Source organism: Suricata suricatta, chromosome 13, assembly GCF_006229205.1.
Source record: "Suricata suricatta isolate VVHF042 chromosome 13, meerkat_22Aug2017_6uvM2_HiC, whole genome shotgun sequence".
Classification (NCBI taxonomy): Eukaryota; Metazoa; Chordata; class Mammalia; order Carnivora; family Herpestidae; genus Suricata; species Suricata suricatta.
In genome coordinates, this window is record NC_043712.1 from 86195794 (window position 1) to 86219097 (window position 23304).

A 23304-nucleotide genomic window follows, 5' to 3' on the forward strand; every position below is an offset into this window, starting at 1 on the left:
GCGGTGTGGTTTGGCCGGCGTTCTCCCCCCGCGCTCGCTCCTCTCCCTGCAGCCCTCCGGCCTCTGCCCTGCCGGCGCCTCGGAGATTCTGAGCCCCTTGGGGGACATGTTTCAGGCCATAACTTAAGTTTTTAACGAGCTGTCTGCGGCAGCATTCGAACATCTGTTGAAATTTCCGCCCCAGATTCATTTCCGTGATGGTAGTCGTGGTTCCTTTCCTTAGGCTGGGTTTCCTTCTGGGATCAGACCTTCTCCAGTGTTCTGTCCCATGGTTCCTTCAACTGTTGCTTCGGCCATCGCCTTAATGCTTCCATTCCTTGAGGCTCCCTCCGGAGCACCAGGCCACCTGCTTCCCGGACGCGGCCCCTTGCAAGCCGTGCGGTGATCTCAGGCTCCACACTATCCACCCAGGGTTGCTCCTCTGTCCTGTGTTCCCGACCTCACGGAAGGAGAACGTTCACCCAGCTGTCGGGCTCCAAACCTAGTGGTCCTGCTTCAGTGCATCCTCCTCGAGTTCCAAAGAGGTTATTCAGCCATTTATCTTCTTTAGAGCCCTCCGCATCGCATCCCTAAACTACTGTAGCTGCCCCCTTGCTCTGAAATCCATCTGTATTACCCCGCAGTGATCTTTTCAAGCCGTGTTATTCATGTTAATTCCGCAGTTAATAATTCAATGCTTTCTATCCTGCAGGATGAAATCCAAACCGTGTTGCATGATACTTAGGACCATGGTCTGTCTGACCCCTTGCCCTCCATTTTTCCTTGGACTGGACGCTTTCACCAGCATTGCACACTTCATTCCAACCACACAAAAGCACTGAGCTTTCTGAACTAGCCATAGGGCATCAGGCATCAACATCAGTATTTCTCAACCTCCATGCCATATGTGTCTTGGGCCAGATAGCTTTTTGTAGTCGGGGCCTGGTCTGTGCAATGAAGGCTCTTTAGCACCATACTTGGCCTCTACCCACTAGATGCCAATAGCATCTAGATTTTATCAAATGTCCCCTACAAATAGCATCCAGTTGTTCTCAACTGGCATATGCATTTATAAATGCTGTTCGTTTTGCCTGTGTACATGGCTGAAAGATCATCCCAGTCGGAGAGCATTTAGTGAGTGAATGACAATAAAAATGAAACAAACCAGAGAGTGGGACATTTTACAAGACAACTGATCTTATCGCTTCAAAACAATCAATGTCAGTTACCATATAGGACAAATCATTAGAAATGAAGAGTGTCAAAAACTGTAGATATGTAGATAAATATAATTTTTTTTAGCTTTTTAAAATAAATTCTTGGGGCATCAGGGTGGCTCAGTCCTTTGGGAGTCTGACTTTGGCTCAGGTCATGATCTCGTGGTTTGTGCATTCAAGCCCCATGTCAGCCTCTGTGCTGACAGCTCAGAGCCTGGAGCCTGCTTCGGATTCTGTGTCTCCCTCTCTCTCTCTGCCTCTCCCTTGCTTGTGTTCTATGTTTCTTACTTTCAAAAATAAACATTAAAAAATAAGTAAATAAAATGAATTCTTGATAATATACTGTTTAAGCAAAAATAATACCAAAGTAGGATACTATAATAAAAATATAGTAACAGGAAAAAAAAGTGTGATAATAGCACAAAAGATTGGAGGATTAGATGAAAATATATTACAAAGTTATTATGATCTAAGTGAATTATACCATTATTTCAGGGTAAACAATAATAAGTTAAAGATGCATAATTGTGATACCGTAATTTATAATAAATACATATTTGGTCTTCATCACATTTCTGACACAGACCTTCTAAAACCCTTGGAATTTCCTAAGGGATGAGAGTAAAAAAGATGTCTTTTGTTATGTTTAATCAGGTGACTTTGGAAAGCACCAAGAATGGGACCTGGTTGCCAGAGAACCCACGTGATTAGAGTGTGATTAGAAAGTTGGAACTTGGGGTCCCGCTCTCCTCAACCTCTGAGGAGGGGAAAAGGCTGGAGGTTGAATCCATTACTAATGGCCAGTTGATGCAATCAATCGTGCTTATGTCATGAAGCCTCCATAGAAACCCAAAAGACAGAGAGCTTCCAGCTTGGTGAGTACATGGGAGGTCAGGGAGATTGCTCCGAGAGGGCATAGAAACCTGTCCTTTCCCCAGAACTTGTCCAGCTAGCTGTTCCTGAGTTCCTTTTGTAATAAGCCAGTAATAAGTAAAATGCTTCTCTGAGTCCTGTGAGCCACTCTAGCAAGTTCATTGAACCCAAAGAGATAGCTGTTGGAGTCTCTGGTCTATACCCTGTAGGTCAGAAGCAAGGTGACAACCTGGGCTTGTAACCCCTGTGTGAAGTGGAGGGGAGTGGACAGTCGTGTGGAGCTGAGTGACTGTGTGATCTGACAGTGTCTCCAGCAGACTGTGTCAGAATTGACTTGTATCTTGTAGGACACCCTCCTGGTGTCAGAGAATTGCTTGTTGGTGTCAGAAAACTCACACATCTTGATTGGAATTAGAATCATAATAATATAAATTGGAGAACAACCACCGAAAATTAAAGTGGTACAAATAAAAACTATATCAGAAAAAATGGGATCATAAAATACAAAATCAGTTCAAAGGAATACAGGAACAAAGAGGAAAGAAAAATAGGAAGAGATACAACAAATGAGAAAGATGATCTATTTAAAGCCAAGCATGCCACTATATTTATATTAATTGTAAATATCCTAAATACTCCCAAATAAAACATGGACATTATGAAACTTAATGAAAAGCAAGACCTAATCATATGCTATATATAAGAAATGCATTTTAAATCTAAAGACATGTAGGTTAAGCATGAAGGATGGAAAAAAAGAAGATAAACTATGCAAATTCCAAAGTAAGATCTGCTAGAGTGGCTACAAATATTGGACCAAGTAGAGTCCTTGATAAGGAACACTACTAACGAGAAAGATGGAATTTTCATAATGATAAGATCAACTACCTTATCTAACATAACTATCCTAAGTGCATATGAATCCAATACGAAAGCCTTGAAAATATATGAAGCCAAAATGTTGTCAGATGTGAAAGGAAAAAAAAATAGAGAAATCCACAATTATAGTTGAAGATTTTAACTGTTCTCTCTTCTTCCAAAAAGACTTGAAAATTTGAAACTTGAAAAACTTCAAAGTTTTTGGTAGAAATCATTACCGTAAACAGCCACCAACATCAGAGAAGACCTGCCAGTAGATATTTTTCATATGATTATGCCTCTTTTCAAAGAATTTGCACCACTTCAGAAATGTTTTTATCTGTAACCCAAAGAAGATCATCCTATTTTTTCTGCCTATTCAGTTATAGAGATTATTACCAAGTAATGGCTCATTACCGAAGGTTATCCTAGGTCAAAGCAAAACACATCCAGAGTTGGAGAGTAATCAGTCCACACGCATACACAATATATTTGTTCACTAAATGGTTATGGGACATACATTATGATGTTTATACACATTTGTTCTATATTTATCATTTGGAGGCTTACATACTGAATTTCAATTATTCCACATTCACAGGGGATAAGTCAACATTACACTTCCATTTGTACTTACTACAAAAAGGTTTTCTTTGAGGGTTCACAGAGAAATAAACATACCACTGTTGGGAACAGAAGTTTCTGCCCAAGCTTCAGAGATTGATTTCTTTTTCTTCCCAATCACATCACGTAGCACAGGGTTCTAGAGTGGTCCTTGTGGCCCACACGTGAGGGAGGGGAGGTGATCACAGCCCTGTGGGCGGCCTCCCCTTCCCTTTGGGAGCTCTGAAGGAATATCGACGCTTGCTGTGAAGGTGTCGGACCATTTGCTTCTGATGATTATCTGATGTTTCAGGGAACACCAGCTCATCTCCGTCTAGACCTGTTTTTAAACAAATAGAACAACAGCATCTTTTAAACTGTTAAAATGCCCCCTCATCCATTAATTTCACATTAATCTCACAATAAAGGAACTGCACAAATATCACAGTGCTCTCGTGTTTAAAAGTTAAAACTGGATGCTTATAGCATCCATTACCCATTGTCAAGAATAGGAATGGAGCATTAATGAACAGAATTTAAGATTCAGTTTAAGCGTGCTTGAAAAATACATCTATGCTGACTTAGATCTATAAAGCATCATTTCTTGAGGAGGAGAGAACAACTGTATTAGTGTCTTTCCCCTTTGATTGGCCCTCACATGTCTGTACTGGTCTTCTCCCATGAGATTTTTGTGGCTTGAGGGCATTAGAATGTTTTGCTGTGCTGCAGGGAAAAATGTAAAGTGTGCTTCTTTCTGTAAATAAAACAACTACAATTACTGTCACAAAGCAAAGCATTTTGGAGGCCCACTACAGGAGAATCAGCCTCTACTCTCCGATTCCTCTGATCTTAGAGGAGGATGCAAGTCTTCCTCAGACCCCTAGGAGTCCAATGCCCACTCTATTTTATAGTTTTTAATATCTAGAAATAGACTGTCACCCAGAAACCCTCAAAACTGTCTTAGACTTCAAAAAGGAAGTAAGACAGCTTGTTATGGATTAAATTGCGTCTCCTCCTAAAAGATACTGATGTCCTAACCTCTGGTACCTGTGAATGTGACCTTATTTGGAAGTAGGATCTTTATAAATGATGAAGTTAAGATGAAGTCACTGGGGATTATCTCTCTCAGCCTTCAAAGGGAACAAACTGAGACCCTGATCTCAGACCTGTAGCCCCCAGGATGGTGGGGCAATGGATTTCTGTGCTTTAACCCTCTAGCCTGTGGTCATGGCAGCTCCAGCAGATTAATACTTAGCTACACTCAGCATTCCATCCTATCAATAAAATATAAAAAGAGAAACGAATCCACGTGGCTTTTTTCATAGCCCAAATCTGCTAGAGTCTAAAACCACAGTGGGGGAAGTTGAATTAGGGCTGGGCTAATGAGGCTAATGAGACTGCGCTCAGCACATGCGCTGCGGCAGGGCGCTCTAGGCCCTCAGCACGCGGGAGAGCCGCCAAGTCTTCACAGTGAGCGCTGTGCGTGGTGATTTGTATTTACAGGCGCTGGTGTCCAACCATGCCGGGGTCAGTCCTGCTGAAAAGTAACTGGAGAGCGCCAGGAGTAAATGTTTTATCTACACAGATGGGCAAGGGTGCCGGAGAGCCACTCTGCCACCAGCGCGCCGAATCCGTGCCACGTCCTCCCTCGCTCACTCTGCGACACTGGGCAGTCAGCTAGAGACATGGGCTCTTAGAAGTAGTTCTGAGAAGAAGTCGTTTCTTACTTGTCATCTTATTTTTGAAATATATTAATCTAATTGTCTCCAAAGGCAAAACATTTAGGGATCCTTCTCTATTCAAGGGTCGAACCTAAAATAATAAAAAGTAAGATTACCATTCAACAAATACTTTTAAAAATTGTTATAAGCCTCTTTGCTTATATATAGAGTAGTAATTATTAAAATATTCTATGTAAGCCCCCCCCAAATAGGATAGCCCCAAAACAAAAACAAAACACAACACAACAAAAATACCAGTCAAAGGGAATGGCTGGTGTTACAAACTCACATGAATAAAATTTCAGAAACACGAATATCATAGGTTAAAGAAACCTGAAAATTACTAACAAATACATTCAATTTTTAAATTAACTTAAAAATTAATTAGTAATAAAAAGTTATCCTCAGAAGATTCATCTGCCTGATGAATTCGTTAATGGGACTGATTCACGGAGGGCTGGGAGGTTTTTACGTCTTAGTCGCTGGGCAGTCCTCGCAAAAGCCTTTCCTGCTGCCGGTGTTGTTTGAAGTGGTGCAAAATCTCATGTAATTGTAACTACTTTTTTCATCCTATTCCTGTATAAACTTTTTTGATACATAGTTTATACTATGTGTACTATGTAGAAATATCCCAAAATTGAATTATTCTTAAATCTGCACTGATCTTTTCTTACAAAATGGCAGTTTTTCACTTTAAAATTTTATCCATATTTAAAATTCCTTGTAGTAAAGATAGAAAAATTTTATTGTAATCTATAAAACCCTGAGATTCTTAAACACAGATTTGGTGATTTACTTTTTTTTTCTTTAACCCTGTAAAATTTTTCATGGGATGCAGTAATACTAAGTGAAAATTAGTAACAAAAGTAACTAAATGTGGGACATATATTTACATTACATATATAAATACATATAAATGTACTGTTTGTTTATATCATGACAGTCCTACTTTATATAATGCAAGTATGTATCATGAAATAGCTTTTGTACTAGTAATAAAATTAACCAATTTGGGTTTTGGAGTGGATTTTTTAGCCTCCAAATTAGTAAATACACATTGACAAGTACAGTAAATACACAAATATTCCTGCTTCCATATTCAGTCAGTGATTCATTAGTCACATGACCTCAACGTCGGATCACCTTCTTGAGGGGGACAGTCTGGATCCACTCCATGGAGTTCACGTCAAAGATGTCCACCGCATTTTCACTGTACACAGAGAGGTATGGGGCATTGTAACCTGGGGGATGGGGAGGAGGTGACAGCAAGTGTGGGCTTTAGGATGCGTTTTTAACTGGAATGTTTATTAAAATAATTATAAACTCACATGCAGTTTTGATAAATAATAAAGATCTCTTGCACACTCTGCCCAGCTCCATCCAATGTAATAGTTTGCAAAACTAGGATACTGACATTGATCGACTCAAACTACCCATCTTAGGCAGATTTCCCGTGTGTGTGTGTGTGTGTGTGTGCGCGTGCTGGTCTGTACAGTGTTACCAGCTGGATGGGTTCATGTATCCACCACCAGACTCAAAATACAGACTGTGTGCCACTACAGGTATCCCTCATGGGCCCTTTTACAACCCCCCCCACTTCCCCCTTTTCCCTAACTCCTGGGAATCAATAATCTGCCCTCCATGTCTAAAGTTTTGTCATTTCAAAAATGTGTATAAATGGAATCACACAGCATTCATTATAAATTGTATCTACTGAGTCTGATACATTTAAAAAAACTTCAGATTAGAAACCTGAGAGAGTCTAATTGTAGTACTGTAATTCTATAGTTGCTGCCTCACATCTGTTTTTTAATATGGTTACAAAAATAAAAACAATAAATAAATGATGCACATTGGTCACCTTTTAGAGTAGAATACAAACAGTAAAAGTCTAACAGAAAGGTTTCTAACATTTTCATCTAACAGCAGCTTTAAGTAATTGCACAACATTTCAAAATCTGGCTCCTAAACTAATACAATTCACAGCAAGTGTATAGCATAAGATTAGGAAAGTCTATGTGGAGAGTGAAGTTAACGAACAAAGCAGTGTAAACTTGCAGCCAGTAACATTTTTGGAACTCTGTATTAATAATAACTTATAACTCTCACCTCTCAACATGGATGTCTCCCCATTAAAACAACAGCAATATAACCAACAATCCTTCCTTTGCTACTGGTTTGCCATTCTTCTCCCTTTTCTCATGGCCGATCTCTTAAGAGTGTCATCTTGGCTGATCTCTTAAGAGTGTCATCCACGTTTCCTGCCCGCGACTTCTCAGCCCTACCCACACCTCAGTCCAGGCACACCTTGTGCCTTAACTCTTTCATTAAAACTGCTCTAGCTGCCAATCACCAACCACCAATTGTTGCTGAAAGCAGCAGACGCATTTCAGCCTGTCTTGCTGACTGCTCAGTGACACTCACCTCCCAGAATTCACCTTTGTGGGCTTCATTCCCTTTGACCGCCCCTCTAATATTTGTGTTTCTTGGTTCTCTGACCTGTGTCCTCTTGTGTATTTACTCTCCCACTGGCAGTACAAACCCAGCATGTCCATGGAATCAGGCGACAACATCAGAAACAAGTAATCCGTTTTAGCAGGGCCACAGGTAGATGGCCAGATGCCACATGCCCCAGTGTGCTTCCACATGACATACGCAGTGTCAGTCACAAAGTATTCTTAGTAAAAGTCTTTAGAGCTCTTTCTCAACTACAGGAAATTAGGATATAAAGGAAGAGGTTAAAAAGCACCAGGAGGAAGCAGATCCAGATTGTGAAACACCCTGTAGGACAACAAATCAGTGGCATGGAAGACCATTCAAGATTAGATGATGTTTATGATACAACAATAATATGCAATATGTAGACCTTCAAATTCTGATGGCAAAAAATACATTGTCAAGAGAGACTTCTTTGTGATAATCAGGAATACTTAAATAGGGACTATGTATTGGATGGGAACAACCATTGGTAACTTCTCCAGGGGTGATAAGAGCAATATGGTCGTATGAGAAAATGTCCACATTTTTAGAGATAAAATGTAAAATGTGTTGAGGCAGAACAACAACTTCTAGGATTTGATTTAAAACATTTCAACAACACAGCAAAGAAGTAAGAAGCTAAATGACAACATCCTTCGTCCCTTGTCCAAATCCACCCTACCTCGTGTTTTATTAGTAAATATCGGCATCCACTCATGTGCTTAAGTTGGACATCCCAGAATCATTACTGATTCTCTGTACCTCAGCTTCCACTTACAATCAAATGTAAAGTTTCGTCAGTTATAGCTCTTCAATATTCCTCATATTCTTTCCACCCAAACTCCTTCTGCCTTACACAATTTTACTACACAGTTTCTACAATGACTTCCAAATTGGTCTCTTGGCCTCCAGTCTCACCTTGCATAGTCTTTAACCATTGGAATCGACGGACTTTTCTGAAATGTACATCTAACCATGTCAGTGCCTAAAAAACACCGTCTGTAGTCTGGCTCATGAATATCCTCCAGCTCCATCTCTTCAACTGTCCTCTTGAACTCCATGCCTGAAACACTGAACCTTATTACACTGAACCTTATTACACAAACTGCAGTGTGGATGGCCTGTTCCAGTTATGACAGAGCAGATGATAGTGGGCATGTCCTGCCACCATCAATAATTATAAAACTGGAAAAAATATATGAAGTAACTATTTTTAGGTATTAGTATACAGTGCAGGATTAACATCCCTATAAAAGAAGAAAGACATGTAGTCTTTCTCTCGAAATTATGCCCCATACAGAGCCCCAGCAGAGAGTGGAAGTTTTTCTGGGCAGAAGAAACAGATTCTGATGTGTCTGGAATTTGCAAGGCAGAGTACACATAGGAAAGAGCCACCAAAAATGCATCCCAGACATGTGCACATCAGTTCCCTCAAAGTCGCTGGCCAAATCCAAAGCTGCACATGGACAGAGCAAAACTCCATGAGACCTGCTCAGAGCACTGAGTGATGAACAAGTTATTTCATAAGTAGTGCAGAGCTGGAAAGATAATAGATTTCTGACCTAGACAGACATTGGTGAACACCCTAAGCATTCAGCTGAGACCCCAGAAAAGGCCATTCTTGAGGAGTGAGGACTAAAAGAAAAGCTAAAATAGGCCTACCCTAACAAAGTCAAAAGCTATGCCTCAGCAAAACCAAGGTGGTCCATCAATAAATTATTTGTCAAAACAAAATATACAACACTCTCTAGAGAAATACGTAATACAGTCCAGAGTCCCTATGTCATAGCATTCATAATGTCCAAAAAAGGATAAAAAAATAATATGTAAAAAAAGCAGGAAAATATCATTCTTAATCCAGAAAAAAAATCAATAGAAAGAGACCCACAGATGAGCAGTATATTGGAATGATTATAAATAATAATTATAAATAGTTTAGGACTTTGCAAAAATATAAACAAACATTGGAAGATAGAACAATTTCACTAAATAATTGGAATATTTCAAAAAATGAAATTATAAATGGAAGAATACAGTATCTGAAATGCTCAATTTCTAGATAAACCAAGGGAAAAAAGATCAGTGAAATTGAAGATGGAGTCACTTGAAATTATACAAACTGAAGCAGAGGAGTAAAAAGGGGATTAAAAAAAAATAAACCTCAATGACCTGTGCAACGAAAATCAAGAGGTTGAATAAACGTGTAATTTGGTCCCCAGAAAAGAGAAACTAGGGTTAGAAAAACTTGTGAATATATCCCTAAAAGTTTTCCAAAATTAAAGATTATCAATCTTCAGATCCAAAAAGTTCTGAAAACGCCAAGCAGAATACAAAGGAAACCACATGTAAGCCCATCATAGTCAAATTGCTGAAAACCAAAGATTATGAGAAACTCTTAAGCATGACTAAATAGAAAAGACATAGATTTCTCATCAGATTTCTCACCAGAAACAATGGAGGTCAGAAACAATAGAATGATGTTTTTAAATAAGTGTTGAAAGACAAAAACACTTCTCACTTCTTCAGCTGGCCTCCCCTGACCCTCTGGCTTAGACTAAGCATCCTTCCTGTGAAAAATGGTTCTCCCCTATCATAGTTCCTGCTGAATTACTGGTCTCATCTCACGATTAGGACCTCCATATGGACACAGACTTGTCTTACGTTTAATATCGTAACTCGACCCTTGGCAGAGTAAGTTGCTCCGATTAAGTGCTCGATACTATTCTCCAAGGAATAAAAAAGGCTGTATTTAATTCATAAAATGATGCCCTGAGTCAGTAAACTATGAAATGAGCTAAAATTACTTAGGAACATTGTATGTATACTTTACATAAACTAAGCTTTCCAAAAGGCAAAAAAATAATATCGTAACTCTTTCTTATGGTTACCTAACGATTTTGATTTTCAGTGACCACGAAGATAACCTATTTAGGAGCTTACAAATAGCAACAATTTGGAGTAAGGATTTTTCAATGTACATTTCTCTATGAATAGAGTAAAAGTCAAGAGCTAAGTTGATCACATGTATGACTTGGATGTAACTTCATTAGATCTCTTCCACTTAAAAAGACAGAAAAACCGAAATCTTCAATGATGTTTTCAAAACTAAAGCCTGTTGTTAACATGGAGAATACAGAAAGGTCATTTTTAAAGGAAAGATACAGAAAGAGAAAGGAACAAATCGTAAGGGAGCCTTACGGCAGCAGGTTGGCGGGGCCGGCCACAGGAGCTCGGCCGGCCTGGATCGGAGGCCCCTGCTGTCGGTGTAAATCCCGATGCTCGAAAAACATAACAGATACTCAGTACTGGAGATCTCCACGGCGCAGAGAGCATCCTCTGGTTGGTGAGCAATAAATGACAGCGTAGGGTCCTGTGAGTGGAGCATCCTGTACGGAACCCCTTCTCTCTTCAAGGGGTAGCGCAGGAATCCCGACTGGAACCCCACACAGAGCTGCTCACTGAGGACGGCCATCCACTGGACCCTGGCGGGGGTCTGGAGCTCTTTAAGCTTCCGGTGAGAAATGTCCTTGCCCTGAAACAGCTCATAACAAAACACTCGGCTTTTCCTTGCTACACAGAGGCATACGTGGGCCCCCTGGCACACTGTTCCAGAAGTCATTGTTTGGCACCCTTTGGTTTCTTCCAGCTTGTGAGTGTCAGCCTTGCGTCCGTCCAGAGCTGACATGGGGAACAGCTGCACGTGGCGGCTTCGCCCGGAGATCACTGCCACCAGCTGGCCGCAGCGGATGAGCTCAATCTGCCGGACCTTCTTCATGACGCCAACACGAATAATTTCTACGCAAATGAATAGAAGTCATCTTTAAATTCAAAATAATCTGTTTGTTTGGGATGTTCTCTCAATTTTACCCAAAAGCAATTGGAAAAGGCCCAATTAAAGTGATCTCATGAATCTTAATGTCATTAACTTGAATGAGTTCTTTACAAATAAAATGGCAAGTCACTTTCAAATTAGCAATGTCTTCTTATTTAGAGATTTTTGTAAAAGAGGTATAATTGAGGTACGCCATATCCTAATTCCAGGTGCACAACAGAATGACTCAATATGTGTATATTCTGCAAAAAGAGCACCACATACTCTCCTACCTTCTTGGCATCTTCCAAATCTGCAAAACAGTCTTATTCACTATAGTTACCATGCTGTACAGTATACCTCCAAGACTGATTCATTTTATTGTAACTGGAATTTTGTGCCTCATCCATTTTGCACCCTCCCTCCCCCACCTCTGGCAAACACCTTTCTGTTCTCCATTTTCTATGAGGCTGTTTCGTGTGTGTGTGTGTGTGTTTTCCTGGGTGGTTTTTGCTTCTTTTTTTGCTTGTTTACATTCCACATATAAGTGCCATCCTACAGTATTTGTCTCTGATTTATTTCACTCAGCATAATACCCTCGAGCTCTGCCCATGCTCACAAATGGAAAGATGTTCTTTTTATGGCTGAATAATATTCCATTGTATCCGTACGCCACACTTTTTATACAGCATCCACTGATGGACACGTAGGTTGTTTCCACGTCTCGGTTATTGTAAATGATCCTGCAGTGAGCGTGGGCATGCAGATATCTTTTCTAGTTAGTATTTTTTGTTTTCTTTGGATAAATGGCCAGAACTAGAATTGCTAGGTCATATAGTAGTTCTAGTAGTTCTATTTATAATTTTTTGAGGAACTTCTGTTGTCCATAGTGACTGAGCCAAATAATATTCCCAGCAACAGTGTTCAAGAGTTCTCTTTTCTCCACATCTTGCTATGGCATTCTATTCCTTATCTTTCTAATAATAGGCATTCTAACGTTTAGGAAGTGATCTATCGTAGTTTTTATTTGCATTTCCCTGATGATTAGGGGTGCTAAGCACTGTTTCATGTTTTGTTCTTGGCCATCGATATGTCTTTTCTGGGAAAAAAAATGTCTATTCAAATCCTATGACCATCAGATTGGAGGGGTTTGTTTTTTTTTTTGCTATTGAGATGTATGATTTTTTAATATATTTTAGCTATTAACTCCAACCTGATAGACTTTGCAGATATTTTCTCTCATTCAGTAAGTCACCTTTTAATTTTCTTGAAAATGAAGCCATTTGAAAAGTGGTCTCCTTCACTATAAGAAAAATTTTTTCTTATTTTTAAATTCTTTCCCAATTATTAGTCCAATGGATCTACATCAGGTTCTAGTAAAGTCACAGACATAATCTCAGGAAGGGAGGTTTGAGAGGGTTAGAAAAGGAGAGGAGAGAAAGGATTAGAGATCAAAAATCATTTAGGAAAAAAGAAAGTAATTATTCCAAAAGTAATATAATTACCTTAATAATAAAATTAATGTAGTAAGCATAATAAATGTAAATAAGTTAAATTGTTATTCATTTACTTATGTTATTAAATAAGTTAGTGTAATAAACCCAAGATTCTAGGCAGCAGGGCAAACAGCACCAGAAACACGCTAAGGTTTTAGGGGGAAAAATATCCTTCTTTCTGGCGTTAAATTGATCCTTTATTATTCGGATCTGTGTTGAGTGGCTGCTGTGTGCCAGGCCCGGTTTAAGTGCACGGAGTGCAGTGCCACACGCAGAGAGACCAGGCCCTGCTCTCCTGCTGGACACCCGGCGAGCCCTTCACGGGCCTTCGCAGCAGCCCCCAGGCCCTCGACGCGGAGCAGGGCTCGCGGCCATGCGGGTCCACCATTCAGGTGGCAGACATTCAGGGGACGGCCGTAGGGAATGGCTCTGTCTGACTTCGCCCAGTCCCCCATTTCTCCCGCAAACAACCAGGAGCACCCAGACCAAAACAAAGAACTCTGCCATCTTCCCCAAGAAATACTCAAATATGTTATACCTCATTGTACCGCCCATGTAACAGTGGGGGGAGGGGGGGAGCCAAGCCGAATATACTGTATTTTCTTTTGTGTCCAATGTGAAGAGAGTAAACTGAGTTCTTAGAGCGGACTTCTTATATAAAATCACCTGTGAAGATATTTAGATCCCGGGGGATTATGGATCTCTGGATATTAGAAGAGTCATCATTTGACTTGAAAACACATCAAACCAGGGGCGCCTGGGTGGCTCAGTCAGTTAAATGTCCGACTTGGGCTCAGGTCCTAATGTCACAGCTTGTGAGTTCAAGCCCCTCATTGGGCTCTGTGCTGACAGCTCACAGCCTGGAGCCTGCTTCAGATTCTGTGTCTCCTCCTCTCTGCCCTCCCCTGGTTGTGTTCTGTCTCTCTCTCTCTCTCTCTCTCTCTCTCAAAAACAAATAAACATTAAAAAAAAATCCTTTGAAAACACATCAAACCAGATCCGGAACATTTATTTTACAGAAAAAAGAGAATAAATCTGATGCTGTAATTATTATTAAAGATTCTCCTTACCATCTATAGTAATGTGCACAACAAATAAGCCTTCTTCATTTCCTAGAGCAATTCTTTTGTGATCTATAGTTGAGACATAAACATAAACATCAAGGTTTTGGGGCGTGAACATTATATAAAGCTATTAAAATAAACTGGACAAATTTATCAATATTAAAAAGTTTAGGAGTCAAATTAGATACAAATTCAGCATATATAAAAATGAAAACATAGTAAGAATAATTAATTTGCCATATTTTTCTTTCAAATTATAGAAGTAAAAATAAAATGACTTTTTCTCAAAAGAATGATCATTATAAAGTTTATGAATACTTGAATAAAGAATAATATTTAAGCAATGATATATTCTATAACTCACTGTAAGTACATAACTGTTTCATGAATGAAAACCATTTCGAATTGGATTTGTTGGTGCTCTTGGCCTGAACTGTAACAGCACTGGGGTGTGTGTAAGAACACAGCGGGAACTAAAACTCCTAGTGCAAAGATAGCACTTGTTAGCAAACCCGCATGAATACAAAGCACAGAACCTCATGTGTATCAGTTCACTTGATGCTCTTGAGAACTGGAAAGCCGGCACCGTCTGCATTTAACACGAGCACAGTAGGAACGGGTTCTACGTTACATCGCGCTAACGAGCAAAGCGCCTCTATTTCAGAAGAAAGGATGTTTGGGAGACAAAAGTATTCTGTTTATTGAATATTGAAATTAGCACTCCGTTCATCGACCCCCTTATGTTTCATTCATTTATTGAGTCCTGGGAATGCAGACATGGAAGTCTCCATCCTCAAGGCAGACAGCTCACAGTCAGCACACAGGGCCGTGCTGCTGGTACGCCGGCGGGTTTAGGAACTCAGGACTAATCAGACTCCAGAAAGGTATCACTGCATGTACATTAAAGAAACATCAGTGTACTCAGGACCTGGGGAACCACCACATAATCAAATGTGTTCATATTTCTGCAGAGTAGTAATGCGCAGGGGGGCTTGGGGGGAAGACCTCCAACAGCCTCGGTCAGGCAGGTTCTGCCGACAAGCGGGTTGTGAATAAAGTTACGGTCTCCAGATCCGGATCTGGAGGTTGCGGTGAGGCGTGCCGGCCTCTGGCATAAATGTTGTAAATCCATACCTATGATGGCAGCCGTGCGGGCGGTTCTGATCAGGGGCAGACTGCTGTCATAAGCCTCTTGCAGGACGTAGACCGAGCGGTCCCGGGAGTGGCTCTTCCTGAGCATCTTGTGCAGGCCGCTCAGCACGCCCACCCACTCACACTTGTCACGCTCGCTGTCCGCGAGGATCGGCACCGAGCACCTGCTGCCGGGCACTGCGAGCTGAGAAGCCGTGACCTGCAACGATTTCGGGGAGATCTCGGTTGTGAGGAAGCAGAACCCCTGATGCCAGCTGCTCAGCAGTTTTCACCAAACCCGCCACTGGCGAGGACACGTCTAAGACTGTCACCCTCTTCCTGGTTAGCAGAATGAATGACGTGAGCATCAGAACCCAGGCCAAAAGCGAAATGTCAGAATCACTGCGGTTGTGATTCTCCTGAAAGCAGTCAGTCCTCTAAGTAATACCGTGCTTCAGCAGTGACGAGCGTTGCCACTGACTGAGCGCTGGTTCTGTACCAGGAGCGGCTCTAAGAAGTGTGTAATGGACTTAATCCGCACAGGAACCTCAGCCGTGGACTTAATCCGCACAGGAACCTCAGCCAGTGGACACCACTATTCTGCCCATTTTGCAGGTGAGAAGACAGGCACCGCAGGGAAAAGTGCTGGCAGTGTGCAGCCAGGGCCCCCACTCTGAGCCTCTCTGCTGCTTCTAGACACAGCTTTGCACCTTTTGATAAGCGTCTTAACTGCAATCAGGCAATGGGTCTTAATTGCAGTCATCATAATCAGTGTTGACATTATGCAGCATTCAGGGGCCCTTTGTTGTTAAGTCACAAATACTCAGAAGTACTTTGCTTTCCTGGCTGCTACGTGCCTATGACTTACATCATTACTAGTAAATGGCAAGTAAAATTTAAATGTGAAACTGTATGCTTAGCCTGGCAGAACTCGAAATGTACAGGTAGAATTTCTTTTGTAAGCATCAATTAAGCAGGAGTGAGGTCATTCCCGAGTTCAAGCCAGTGCCCAGTGACCCGGTGTTGGTGGGGTTCCGGGTGGCTGGGTAGGGTCTAGACAGATCTCTACCCCTGGACTGAGGAGCCAGGAAGCTGCAGCCTCTGTTCAGAAGAGTCCCGGGTTGCCGGGAACCACCTGGGTCGCCAGGGGACAGCAGGCCTTTGCTTCCTCTCTCACTTTATAGGCAAAGAATCACTTCCAGAAGCACTTTAGTTTTTATACAAATTTTAAACAGTGGGGTGTTTATTTTTTAAGAGATTGCAATATCCATTCCTCCTTGATTTTTTTAATGTTGTAGTCTTGGTTTGAATTTGGACTGACTTCAAAAGCTAGCCTTGGAGGAAACCATTTTACATAGCACCTCTGGTTCCAGAAGCTGCACATCCATGCTACCGCTCATCCATGCTACCGCACATCCATGCTACCGCACATCCATGCTACCGCACATCCATGCTACCGCACGATGAACTGTGGCTGGTCATGATGACCTTGAAGAAGGTCATCCTTCTTTCTCTGTCACTGTTTTTCACCTCTGCGCTCATGCTCCCAGTACCACTCTGCTTTCTAAGCTTCTCCTGTTTTCAGCTATAAACCTGACATCTGTCCTATTACCTTCCAGTAGTATGAATGGATCCCCACTGGAACATTTGCATTTTAAGGCATAGATTTAACTGTAGGATAAAAAGATTGCAGCTTAGGTAGAAAGCTCTTTGCAATATCCCCAAATAGAAATAGAGGGATAGGTTTATTGTGGCAAGTGGAAGGTAGGAAGGGGGACATGACTCCCCAGCACTTCTGCAATCTCCACCTCCAGTGACCTTGAGCAGCACAGGAGCGTTGACCCCCTGGAGACAGGCAAGAAAGGAGTGAAACCAAAGACACAGTCAGGAGATCCAGTGGCAATGTGCGTGCTTACCTTAAACATGCGGGACATTTCCTTCCTCCTTACAGGAATAAAATCGGAGGGCCAGACAGAACTGACAGAGAACGCTCCATCCCTGAAAGAAAAGCAGGACACTGAAAGTGAGTACAGTCACCTGAAAGTGAGTAAAGCAAAGTACAAACGATCATCAGTTTTGATCTCATTGAGTTTCTGTATGCTTCTCGGTAGTAACTGAGAGCAACCAGAAGAGTGTATCAGCAGTGCTTGGCCAGCAGCATGTTCTTAGAAAACCCCAGTAAACTCAGGCTGGCCCCAGTTCAGACAGCCCTCATGCACTGGAATAGGAGCGCCTGACTGACTCCAAAGCCACGGCCAGATCAGCTCACGTGACGGATTTTTCTAATGTTACTAAGCGGTACGTGACGTATAATAAACTGCACATATTTAAAATGGACAATTAGAAAGTTTTGATTTACATGTACACCTGTGAGACATCACAATGGACATAACGAACGTGATCGTCACCCGCAACTGTCTCCTGGGCAACTGCTTTGTAATCCCTCCCCTTCCCCAAGCAGCCACATTAGATTCATTTGAATTTCTTAGCACTTTGTATAAATGGAAATATACTACATGTATTTTTTCTGTCTGGTTGCTCTTTCTCAGCATAATTATGTCAAGATTCATCTGTGTTGTTGCATAGATAAATACTTCATGTCTCTTCGTGGGTGAATAATATTCCATGGTGTGGATAGGCCGCGATGTATCCATTCACCCAAAAATGGACTTTGGGGTGCTTCAAGTTGGGGCTGTTTTACATAAAGCCGCTGTGCATATTCCTGTATGTCTTTCACGGACATGTGATTTCTGTTGGGGAATACCCGGGAGCAAAGAAACTGGAAGATACAGTAAGTGTGTGTTTAATTTTCAAAGGACTGCCAGACTCTTGTCCAAAGTGGCTACTCGATTTACAAAGCAGCGTTCTGTACCCTGACACCCTCCCAGCCCTGGAAGTGGCAGCTGCAGCCTTTCTTATGCAGGTGCAGCGGTCTCTCGTGGTTGTTTCATTTCAGTTTCCCTGATAACTCGTGGTGTTGAGCCTCTGTGCTTGTGCTTGCTTGCCATCTGTGTATCTTCTCTGTTGTCTCTTTTCAAATTTTTGGCCCATTTTTTGAAAATTGAGCTATTTGTTCTCTTCTTATTGGATTTTAGGAATTCCTCCTACACTTCAGATACAAGTCCTGGTCCGGTATTTGATCTGGCCCCACTCTCCAGCTTCTGTGACTCTCCTAACTGTGTGTTTCAGGGAGCTACAGTTTTGAATTTTGATCAAGTCCAGTTTACCAATTGTTTTCTTTTATGTGTTGTGCTTTGGTGCTGTATCTAGGAATTCTTTGTCTTATTCAAGATCAGAAAGGTTTTCTACTGTGTTGGTTTCGGTACATTATAATTTTAGGTTTTACTGGTTCTGTGATCTATTTTGAGTTCATTTTGTATATGTTAAAATGTATGGACTGAGGTTGATTTTTTTTGCATGCAAATATCTAAAATTCCAGTACCATGAACTGGACCAGGAGCACCTGACTGACTCCAAAGCCACTGCTAAATAAGGGCCAAGTGCCCTCAGATGAGCTCATTTGTAGATTTTTTTTAAATGTTACTAAAGTATACTTGACTTATAATAAACTGCACATATTTAATTTTTTAATGTTTTTATTTGTTGTTGAGAGACAGAGAGAGACAGAGTGCGACCAGGGGAGGGGCAGAGAGAGAGGGAGACACAGAATGCAAAGCAGGCTCCAGGCTCTGAGCTGTCAGCACAGAGCCCAACTCCAGGCTTGAACTCACAAACTGTGAGATCCTGACCTGAGCTGTAGACGAACCCTCAACTGACTGAGCCACCCAGGTGCCCCAAAATGTACATATTTAAAATGGACAATTACATGTAGAAAATACTGCATATAGTTGACCCTTGAACAATGTTGGTGGTTGGGGCACTAACCATCCCTCTGCAGTCAGAAATCCATGTATAACTTTTAATTTCCTTAAAACTTAATTGCGAGTAGCCTATCGCTGATTGGAAGCCTTGCTGATGACTTAGACAGTAGATTAATACATATTTTGTATTTTATATGTATTATATAGTGTACTCATGCAATAAAATAAGCCAGAAAAGAGAAAATGTTATTAAGAAAATCACGAGGAAAAGAAAATACATTTACAGTATACGATACTGTGTTTATCAGTTGGCATGTAAGTGGATTTGCACAGTTCAAACCCGTGTTGTTCTAAGATCAGTTGTCTGTTAAGAGAATAGAAAATCTATAAATATACACATAAACCTATTATATACATACATAGTTTTTGTATATTTGCAAATATATTTTGTATGTATATTGTAAATATTTTATATATGTTTCTATTTCTGGATTTGTTCTTTTTTTCAAAGCTGTTTGTCTCTTCTAACTCTTCTGCATTTCCCTGTGACTTTTAGAATTAACCTGTCAATTTCTACAAAAAAAGGAAAAAGCCTGCTGGGATTTTGATTAAGATTGTGTTGAAACTAAGGGCACCACCTGGGTGGCTTAGTCAGTTAAGCATCCTACTTTGGCTCAGGTTATGATCTCACGGTTCGTGGGTTCGAGTCTACTTCGTATTCTGTGTCTCCCTCTCTCTCTGCCCTTCCCCAACTCATACCCCATCTCTCGCTCAAAAACAAATAGACATTAAAATTTTTTTCATTAAATTTTAAAAATAAAAAATTAAAATGAAATAAAAAATTAAAATAAGTTAAAATTAAATTTAAAAATTTTTAAATGGTTGTGTTGAAACTATAGAACAGTTTTTAGAACACTCACATTTTTGAAATATTGACTTTTCCAATGCACAAACACAGTGACTCTCCATTTATTTAGGTCTTTGTTAATTTTTTAATCAATATTTTATAGTTTCAATGTATAAGTCTTGCATATCTATTGTCAGATTGATTCCTAACTTTTAATACATTTTGATGCTCTTGCAAATGGGATTGCTTATTTAATTTCAACTTCTGATTACTTGTTGCTAGTATAAAGAAGTACAGTTCCTTTTTATGTATTGATCATGTATCTTGCACACTGGCTAAATTCATTTATTCCAAGAGCGTTTTTGTAAATTGCAATGGATTTTCTTCATAGATGTTTGTTTTGTCGATGAATAACACTGCGTCCTTTCCAACATTGATGTGTTTTATTTCTTTTTCTTCCCTGGCTAGGATTTCCATACAATGTTAAATCAAGGTTGTGAAAGGAAACATCCTTGTCTTGCTTCTGATCTTAGAGAGAAAGCATTGAGTTTTTTGCCGCTCATCATGATGTTAACAGTAGGATTTTCACAGATGCTCTTTATCAGGATGAGGAAGCTCCCTTCTAAGCGTTCATCAAGAATAAGTATGTGATTTCTGTCAAATGTGTTCATTGTATTTATTGAGATGATCTTTTTTCATTTGTGAATATAGTAAATTACATGGATTTTGGAATGTTAACCCAAGCTTCCTGTGATATACAACACTTGCTCAAGATGAAATGTAATTTTTACATAACATTGGATTTCATATACTTACATTTTGGAAAGACTTTTTGCAACTAAATTTACAAAGATTACTGGGTTGTGCTTTTTTATAATTTTTAAAATTTTATTTCATCATGATAAGTGTACTCATTAATCCCCATCCCCTATTTCCCTGATCCCCCCACCCATGTCCTCTCTGATCACCATCAGTTTGTTCTCTATAGTTAAAAATCTGTTTCTTGGTTTGTCTCTCTCTCTTTTTTTCCTTTGCTCATTGCTTTGTTTCTTAAATTCCACATGAGCGAGATTATATGGTATGTGCCTTTATTGGACTGAACTTACTTTGCTTCACATTATACTCTCTAGCTCTATCCGTGTTGTTGCAAATGGCAAGACTCCGTTCCTTTTATGGGTGAATAACATTCCATTAAAATATATATACATATACACCACATCTTCTTTATGTTCTTTATGTATATTTATATTTATATAAAGGTATATTATATATTATTCAGGTAATATATATATGTATATATATATCCCACATCCTCTTTATCCATTTATCTTTCAGCAGATACTTGGGCTGCTTCCATAGTTTGGCTAATTGTAAATAATGCTGCAGTACACTTAGGAGTGCATGTATCCCTTTCAATAAGTATTTTTCGGTAAATACCCAGTACTGCAATTACTGGATTGTAGGGTAGTTCTATTTTTAGCTTTTTGAAGAACCTCCATACTGTTTTCCACAGCGGCTGCACTAGTTTACAGTCCCACCAACAATGTAAGACGGTTTCTTTTTCTCCACATCTTCACCAACACTTGTTGTTTCTTGTATTTTTTATTTTAGCCATTCTCACAGGTGTGAGGTGATATCTCAGTGTAGTTTTTATTTGCATTTTCCTGATGATGAGTGATGTGGAGCCATCTTTTCATGTGTTGGTTGGCTGTCTTCTGGATGTCTTCTTTGGAGAAATGTCTGTTCATGTCTTCTGCCCATTTTTAATTGGATTATTTGATTTTGGGGTATTGAGTTGTATCAGTTCTTTATATATTTTGGATACTAACCCTTTATTGGATGTGTCATTTGCAAATATCTTCTTTTTTTAAGATTTTAAAAAATATTTTATTTATTCTTGAGAGAGAGAGAGAGAGCGTGAGCGGGGGGTGGGAGGGTGGTCAGAGAGAGAGGGAGACATAGAATCTGAAGACAGACTCCAGGCTCTGAGCTAGCTGTCAGCACAGACCCTGACACGGGGCTCAAACTCATGGACCATGAGATCATGACCTGAGCCAAAGTTGGACACTCAACCGACTGAGCCACCCAGGCACCCCCATTTGCAAATATCTTCTATTTGGCAAATTGCCTTTTAGTTTTGTTGATTGTTTCCTTAGCTGTGCATAAACTTTGTTTTGATGTAGTCCCAATAGTTTATTTTTGCTTTTATTTCCTTTGCTTCAGAAGATATATCTAGAAAAAGGTTACGATAGCCAATATCAGAGAAATTATTGCCTATACCCTCTTCAAGGACTTTTATGGTTTCAGGTCTCACACTGAGGACTTTAATTCATTTTGAGTTTATTTTTACAGATGGTGAAATAAAGTGATCAGCTTTCACCCTTTTGCATGTGGCTGTCCAGTTTTCCCAACACCATTTGTTGAAGAGATAGTCTTTTTCTTGTTGTATACTCATTCATCCTTTGTCAAAGATTAATTTGCCATATAATTATAGCTTTATTTTGGGGGTTTCTGTTTTGTTGATCTATGTGTCTTTTTTTTATGCCAATACCATACTGTTTGAATTATTATTGCTTTATAATATAACTTGAAATCTGGAATTGTGATACTTCCAGCTTTTTATTTTTCAAAATTTCTTTGGCTTTTTGAGGTATTTTCTGGTTCTGTACAAATTGTAGGATTGTTTGTTCTAGTTCTGTGAAAATGCTGTTGGTATTTTGATAGTGATTGCATTAAATCTGTAAATTGCTTTACGCAGTATAGACATTAACAGTATTTGTTCTTCAATCCAAGAGCATGGATTATCTTTCTTTTCATTTTTTTACATTTTCCTGAATTTCTTTCATTAGTGTTTTATAAGAGTACAGGTCTTTTACCTCTTTGGTTAAATTTATTCCTAGATATTTTAATTTTTTGGTGCAACTGTAAATGGGACCGCTTTCTTGATTTCACTTTCTACTGCTTCACTCATACTGTATAGGAATGCACAGATTTTGGCACATTAATTTTATATCCTTTGACTTTACTGGATGCATTTATCAGTTCTAATAGTTTTCTGCTGAAGTCTTTAGGGTTTTCTGTAGGTAGTATCTTGTCTTCTGCAAATAGTGAGTTTTATTTCTTGCTCCCCAATCTGGATGCCTTTTATTTCTTTATGTTGTCTAATTGCTGTGGCTAGGAATTCCAGGAGTGTGTGAGGCTTTCAGTTTTTGCCACTGAGTATGGTGTTGGCTGTGGGTTTTTCATAGAAGGCCTTTATTCTGTGAGATGTGTTCCCTCTAGATCTACATTGCAGAGGGTTTCTATCATGAATGGGCTCTGTACTTTGTCAAATGCTTTTTCTGCATCTATTAAAATAATCATATGGTTTTTATTCTTTATATTAGTGATACGACTTTTCATGTT

At 39.9% G+C, this 23304-nt stretch overlaps 1 protein-coding gene and 2 long non-coding RNA genes across 5 annotated transcripts in view; 2 read left to right on the forward strand and 1 right to left on the reverse strand.

Annotated features, from left to right (window-relative positions):
* The first annotated feature begins 454 nt into the window (after positions 1–454).
* On the forward strand, positions 455–1075 carry LOC115277052. The gene is made up of 2 exons (XR_003902194.1): positions 455–524; positions 692–1075. It is a non-coding gene; the product is annotated as an uncharacterized LOC115277052 (long non-coding RNA).
* Positions 1076–1890: 815 nt separating this feature from the next.
* LOC115277053 lies at positions 1891–11698 on the forward strand. Its single transcript, XR_003902195.1, has 2 exons — positions 1891–2071; positions 11376–11698. It is a non-coding gene; the product is annotated as an uncharacterized LOC115277053 (long non-coding RNA).
* The window catches only part of LOC115277050 (serine/threonine-protein kinase MRCK alpha-like), a 54934-nt gene continuing 35023 nt past the window's right edge, over positions 3394–23304 (reverse strand). For 2 of the 3 annotated variants that reach the window (XM_029921148.1, XM_029921147.1), the window contains 8 exons: positions 17148–17229; positions 15235–15451; positions 14107–14169; positions 10928–11524; positions 6395–6492; positions 5258–5342; positions 3772–3870; positions 3394–3724 (listed from right to left, as the gene is read on the reverse strand). In XM_029921148.1, coding sequence (XP_029777008.1) covers positions 3669–3724; positions 3772–3870; positions 5258–5342; positions 6395–6492; positions 10928–11524; positions 14107–14169; positions 15235–15451; positions 17148–17229 — 1297 coding nt within the window. In that variant the 3' untranslated portion in view covers positions 3394–3668. Of the gene's footprint in view, positions 3725–3771; positions 3871–5257; positions 5343–6378; positions 6493–10927; positions 11525–14106; positions 14170–15234; positions 15452–17147; positions 17230–23304 lie in introns of those variants that run through there. The other variant, XM_029921149.1, reaches the window with a different exon arrangement.